At 49.2% G+C, this 6,648-nt stretch overlaps 1 protein-coding gene across 1 annotated transcript in view; it reads left to right on the forward strand.

Annotated features, from left to right (window-relative positions):
- Positions 1-6,648, forward strand: part of LOC121306923 — a 10,579-nt gene continuing 3,931 nt past the window's right edge. Inside the window, exons 1-8 of the mRNA XM_041238949.1 lie at positions 1-286; positions 527-614; positions 2,357-2,550; positions 3,411-3,417; positions 4,009-4,334; positions 5,482-5,642; positions 5,976-6,233; positions 6,326-6,547. Coding sequence (XP_041094883.1) covers positions 123-286; positions 527-614; positions 2,357-2,550; positions 3,411-3,417; positions 4,009-4,334; positions 5,482-5,642; positions 5,976-6,233; positions 6,326-6,547 — 1,420 coding nt within the window. The 5' untranslated portion in view covers positions 1-122. The remainder of the gene's footprint in view (positions 287-526; positions 615-2,356; positions 2,551-3,410; positions 3,418-4,008; positions 4,335-5,481; positions 5,643-5,975; positions 6,234-6,325; positions 6,548-6,648) is intronic.

Below are 6,648 nucleotides of genomic sequence, written 5' to 3' on the forward strand. Positions count from 1 at the left end.
GAGTGAGGGGAGTGAAACAGTGAGAGTGAGTGTGTGAAAGAGAGGGGAGGGAGACAGAGCGTGTCTCAGTGTCCGAGTGCGTCAGTGTGTCAGGGATTAGTGTGTGCTAGTGTGTGCTGGGCATGGCTTCGATGGTGAAGTCTGTCCTCGGGGCTCCGATCAAGCTGTTCTCGCCCTGCCTGTCTCTGGAGGAGAAGGAGCAGGAGCAGCGCAGCGCCCCCTGCAGGCAGAAGCGCAGGACCGCGGACGAGTTGCACAGATACCAGGAGCAGCTGGAGGAGGAGAAGTGAGGCTCAGGATTATCAGAGGAAGTTTGGATGCACGATCTGTGCGAGAACACAATCCTATCAGGAAAGGGGTTTGGGTTAGTGTGAGGTCAGGGGAATATCGTGCACAAAGATTTCCACCCGAAGCACATTGTAACTGGGGGGTGTTTATTGAGACGGGCACAGCAAGGTAAAGCTGCAGACAGTCCAGTGACCGGACTCCTCCATTCTTATTAACACACTCTGGTGTTTCTGTGCAGGAGGAAGCGAGACGCTCGCTACGAGAAGAGGAACGGAGAGAGAGCCGCCATGAGAACACACTTCCGGCACAAATACCAGCTCACACAGGTCAGTCCTGGAGAAAATCTCCCCCCCCCAAGCCAATAACACTGCTGGAATCCAATATGAACTAGGATGCTGTGTATAATAATAACACTGCTAGAATCCAATATGAACTAGGATGCTGTGTATAATAATAACACTGCTAGAATCCAATATGAACTAGGATGCTGTGTATAATAATAACACTGCTAGAATCCAATATGAACTAGGATGCTGTGTATAATAATAACACTGCTAGAATACAGTATGAACTAGGATGCCGTGTATAATAATAACACTGCTAGAATATGAACTAGGATGCTGTGTATAATAATAACACTGCTAGAATAATATGAACTAATGCTGTGTATAATAATAACACTGCTAGAATACAATATGAACTAGGATGCCGTGTATAATAATAACACTGCTAGAATCCAATATGAACTAGGATGCTGTGTATAATAATAACACTGCTAGAATACAATATGAACTAGGATGCCGTGTATAATAATAACACTGCTAGAATACAATATGAACTAGGATGCCGTGTATAATAATAACACTGCTAGAATACAATATGAACTAGGATGCTGTGTATAATAATAACACTGCTAGAATACAATATGAACTAGGATGCCGTGTATAATAATAACACTGCTAGAATACAATATGAACTAGGATGCCGTGTATAATAATAACACTGCTAGAATCCAATATGAACTAGGATGCTGTGTATAATAATAACACTGCTAGAATACAATATGAACTAGGATGCCGTGTATAATAATAACACTGCTAGAATACAATATGAACTAGGATGCCGTGTATAATAATAACACTGCTAGAATACAATATGAACTAGGATGCCGTGTATAATAATAACACTGCTAGAATACAGTATGAACTAGGATGCCGTGTATAATAATAACACTGCTAGAATACAATATGAACTAGGATGCTGTGTATAATAATAACACTGCTAGAATACAATATGAACTAGGATGCTGTGTATAATAATAACACTGCTAGAATACAATATGAACTAGGATGCCGTGTATAATAATAACACTGCTAGAATACAATATGAACTAGGATGCCGTGTATAATAATAACACTGCTAGAATACAATATGAACTAGGATGCCGTGTATAATAATAACACTGCTAGAATGAACTAGGATGCCGTGTATAATAATAACACTGCTAAATACAATATGAACTAGGATGCCGTGTATAATAATAACACTGCTAGTACAATATGAACTAATAAATAATAACACTGCTAGAATACAATATGAACTAGGATGCCGTGTATAATAATAACACTGCTAGAATACAATATGAACTAGGATGCCGTGTATAATAATAACACTGCTAGAATACAATATGAACTAGGATGCCGTGTATAATAATAACACTGCTAGAATCCAATATGAACTAGGATGCCGTGTATAATAATAACACTGCTAGAATCCAATATGAACTAGGATGCCGTGTATAATAATAACACTGCTAGAATACAATATGAACTAGGATGCTGTGTATAATAATAACACTGCTAGAATACAATATGAACTAGGATGCAGCAATGTCGGGCTGTTCTCATCTATCACTGTAGGTGAGGCTGGAGCTGTCAGAGGGCTGGAGGGTACAGGGTTAGGGTCAGGGTTATGGAAAGTGGTCTTAAAATTAAGGGTCGTGTTGTGTTGTTGTGTTGTGTTCGATTGCAGCAAACTCTAACTTCTGTACCCCCCCCCCCCCCACCAGAATGCCAAGGATGACAACCACCTGAATGCAGTGGGGGGGAAGGTGGTGCTCCCCCGCGAGCTGGCTGCAGTGGTACGGTCCGAGGTGCCCACGGCCCAGGAGCGGGGGTTCAGTCTGTTTGGTTCGTTCCAGGGGCTGGACCTCAGAGCGCTGAGAGAGTCGGCACAGAACAGCTCACAGCAGTGTCGTGTCATGTAGAGACACTGTGAGACACACAGGACAGCTCACAGCAGTGTAGAGACACTGTGAGACACACAGGACAGCTCACAGCAGTGTAGAGACACTGTGAGACACACAGGACAGCTCACAGCAGTGTAGAGACACTGTGAGACACACAGGACAGCTCACAGCAGTGTAGAGACACTGTGAGACACACAGGACAGCTCACAGCAGTGTAGAGACACTGTGAGACACACAGGACCGCTCACAGCGGTGTAGAGACACTGTGAGACACACACACTCTCACTGACACACACACAAGTCTTTGTTATTATTAATGTTGCTGCTGTTCTTCTCATCTCCGTGTTTCTGCTTGTTTATACAGCTCTGGGTTATGTATTGTGCAGCACTGTGATGAATATCATGAATACTTTGTGACTAAATAAAAGAGTGCAACTCAATCCCACTCCCTTTGCTCCTGAAATCAACTGTGTGATTCAGCATCAATAACACTGTATGTGAGTCTCAGTGCCTCAGAGTGTGTGCGTGTGCGTCTCAGTGCCTCAGAGTGTGTGTGCGTCTCAGTTCCTCAGTGTGTGTGTGCGTCTCAGTTCCTCAGTGTGCGTGTGCGTCTCAGTTCCTCAGTGTGTGTGTGCGTCTCAGTTCCTCAGTGTGTGTGTGCGTCTCAGTTCCTCAGTGTGCGTGTGCGTCTCAGTTCCTCAGTGTGTGTGTGCGTCTCAGTTCCTCAGTGTGTGTGCGTCTCAGTTCCTCAGTGTGCGTGTGCGTCTCAGTTCCTCAGTGTGTGTGTGCGTCTCAGTTCCTCAGTGTGTGTGTGCGTCTCAGTTCCTCAGTGTGCGTGTGCGTCTCAGTTCCTCAGTGTGCGTGTGCGTCTCAGTTCCTCGGTGTGTGTGTGCGTCTCAGTTCCTCAGTGTGTGTGTGCGTCTCAGTTCCTCAGTGTGCGTGTGCGTCTCAGTTCCTCAGTGTGTGTGTGCGTCTCAGTTCCTCAGTGTGTGTGTGCGTCTCAGTTCCTCAGTGTGCGTGTGTGTCTCAGTTCCTCAGTGTGTGTGTGCGTCTCAGTTCCTCAGTGTGTGTGTGCGTCTCAGTTCCTCAGTGTGTGTGTGCGTCTCAGTTCCTCAGTGTGCGTGTGTGTCTCAGTTCCTCAGTGTGTGTGTGCGTCTCAGTTCCTCGGTGTGTGTGTGCGTCTCAGTTCCTCAGTGTGTGTGTGCGTCTCAGTTCCTCAGTGTGCGCGTGTGTGTGTCTCAGTCTGTGACAGATTTACATGGTAGATGTTTATTTTAAAAGTTCTTACTGTCCCTTGAACCTTGACCCCAGCGAGGAGGAGCCGATAGGAGATTTAAAGAGAGCCGTCAGAGAGAGAGAAACCGAGACACACAGGAATCAACCAGGGAGTGCGGAGAGGAAAGGGGGACTGAAGAAAGGGAGAGAAGAGAGGAGAGCGTGCAAACAAACGAACAAGGATTCAAAATTAAAAGGAAGAAAAGCAAGACAAGAAAGAAAGAAAGAGTGAGGAGCCAGTGATCAGTTTGTTCCCAGCTCCCTCGGCGATGGGAGTGTCTCTCTCTCTCACAGCAGGGGGGGCGCGACAGCTCAGGGGAACAGCCGGGTGCAGGGGCTTCGCAGAGGGGGGGCGCAGGGCTGGTGGAAAGGCGGGGGAGGGGGGGGTGCGTCCCTTCGATCGGATCCCCAGCACGGGCCGCAGCGGCTGGCTCAACCTGGCCCGGTTCTGGAAGGAGGGTGTGTTCAGGACCCTGCACCTGCACATGGAGCAGACCTTCAACAGACTGGGACCCATTTACAGGTACTGAGGAAACTCTGTCAGTACCTGATACAGCACAGCAACACATACAGGGACTGAGCAAACTGTCAGGGAGGCTTGGTGCTCTGCAGGTTAAACAAAGGGGGTCTTGAGACCAGGAGGATCAAATCCCAGCTGAGCCACTGACTCCCTGTGTGTGTGAGACTCTGAGCGAGTCACTCAACCTCCTTGTGCTCCATCCTTCGGAAGAGACGTAAAAGAAACAAGATCCTATTGGAAGAGACTCTGCTGTAACTCTAGTGTGCTGTACCGCACTGCGCAGTAACTCTAGTGTGCTGTACCGCACTGCGCAGTAACTCTAGTGTGCTGTACCGCACTGCGCAGTAACTCTAGTGTGCTGTACCGCACTGCGCAGTAACTCTAGTGTGCTGTACCACAATGTGCAGTAACTCTAGTGTGCTGTACCGCACTGCGCAGTAACTCTAGTGTGCTGTACCACAATGTGCAATAACTCTAGTGTGAGTTACAGCACTGTGCAGTAACCGCTGTACCGCACTGTGCAGTAACTCTTGTGTGCTGTACCACAATGTGCATTAACTCTAGTGTGCTGTACCGCACTGTGCAGTAACTCTAGTGTGCTGTACCACAATGTGCAATAACTCTAGTGTGAGTTACAGCACTGTGCAGTAACTCTAGTGTGCTGTACCACAATGTGCAATAACTCTAGTGTGCTGTACCGCACTGCGCAGTAACTCTAGTGTGCTGTACCACAATGTGCAATAACTCTAGTGTGAGTTACAGCACTGCGCAGTAACTCTAGTGTGCTGTACCACAATGTGCAATAACTCTAGTGTGAGTTACAGCACTGCGCAGTAACTCTAGTGTGCTGTACCACAATGTGCAATAACTCTAGTGTGAGTTACAGCACTGCGCAGTAACTCTAGTGTGCTGTACCACAATGTGCAATAACTCTAGTGTGCTGTACCGCACTGCGCAGTAACTCTAGTGTGCTGTACCACAATGTGCAATAACTCTAGTGTGCTGTACCGCACTGCGCAGTAACTCTAGTGTGCTGTACCACAACGTGCAATAACTCTAGTGTGAGTTACAGCACTGTGCAGTAACTCTAGTGTGCTGTTCTGTACTGTGCTGTACCGCACTGTGCAGTAACCCCCGTTCTGTTCCTCAGGGAGAGGCTGGGATCCTCGGACTCGGTGAATATTCTGCTCCCGCAGGATATCGGGGAGCTGTTCCGCTCCGAGGGGCTGCACCCCCGCAGGATGCTTCTCGAACCCTGGGCCGCCCATCGAGAATACAGGGGCCAGCACTGTGGAGTCTTCCTCAAGTCAGTCTGCCTGTCTGTCATTGTGCCTCTCTGTCTCTCTATCTGTCTACCAGTGTGTATGTCTGTCCCATGTGTGTCTCACTCTCTCCCGTGTCTCTCTCTCTCCTGTCTCACTCTCCCGTGTCTCTCTCTCTCTCCTGTCTCGCTCTCTCCTGTCTCTCTCTCTCTCCTGTCTCTCCCGTGTCTCTCGCTCTCTCCTGTGTCTCTCTCTCTCTCCTGTCTCACTCTCCCGTGTCTCTCTCTCTCCTGTGTCTCTCTCCTGTGTCTCTCTCTCTCCTGTCTCTCTCTCCCGTGTCTCTCTCTCTCCCGTGTCTCTCTCTCTCCTGTGTCTCTCTCCCGTGTCTCTCTCTCTCTCCCGTGTCTCTGTCTCTCCTGTCTCAGGGAGGTCATGACCCCCGCGGCGGTGATGCGTTTCCTGCCTCTGCTGGACGAGGTCGCGCAGGACTTTGTGGGCAGGCTGCGCGGGAGGCTGGAGCGAGGTCGCGCAGGACTTTGTGGGCCGGGCTGGAGCGGGGGGGGACCTCGACCCCCCGGGGGGGGGCGGGGGGGTTTGACTGTGGACCTGGCCCCCGAACTCTTCAGATTCACCCTGGAGTGTGAGTGACTGTGTGTGTTTCAATACGTTACAGTCAATGCCTAAGATAAGGAAGAGTTTATCTCTCCTCTCCCCTCCTCCCCCTCTCTCTAGCGATCTGTCACGCTCTGTACGGAGAGCGAGTCGGTCTCCTCTCGGACTCCCCCAACCCCGAGGCTCAGCGCTTCATCTCCGCTGTGGAGCTCATGTTTGAGACGACCCTCCCCCTGCTCTACCTGCCCCCCCGGCTGCTGCAGAGGCTCGGCGCCCCCCTGTGGAAAGAGCACGTCGCTGCATGGGACCACATCTTCCAGCACGGTGAGCAACGGAGTCTGTGTGAGTCTCTGTGTGATTGAGTCTCTCTGTGAGACTCTGTGTGAGTGAGTCTCTGTGTGTTGAGTCTCTGAGTCTCTGTGTGATTGAGTCTCTGTGTGATT

The sequence above is a fragment of the Polyodon spathula genome, chromosome 51 (assembly GCF_017654505.1).
Source record: "Polyodon spathula isolate WHYD16114869_AA chromosome 51, ASM1765450v1, whole genome shotgun sequence".
Taxonomy (NCBI): domain Eukaryota; kingdom Metazoa; phylum Chordata; class Actinopteri; order Acipenseriformes; family Polyodontidae; genus Polyodon; species Polyodon spathula.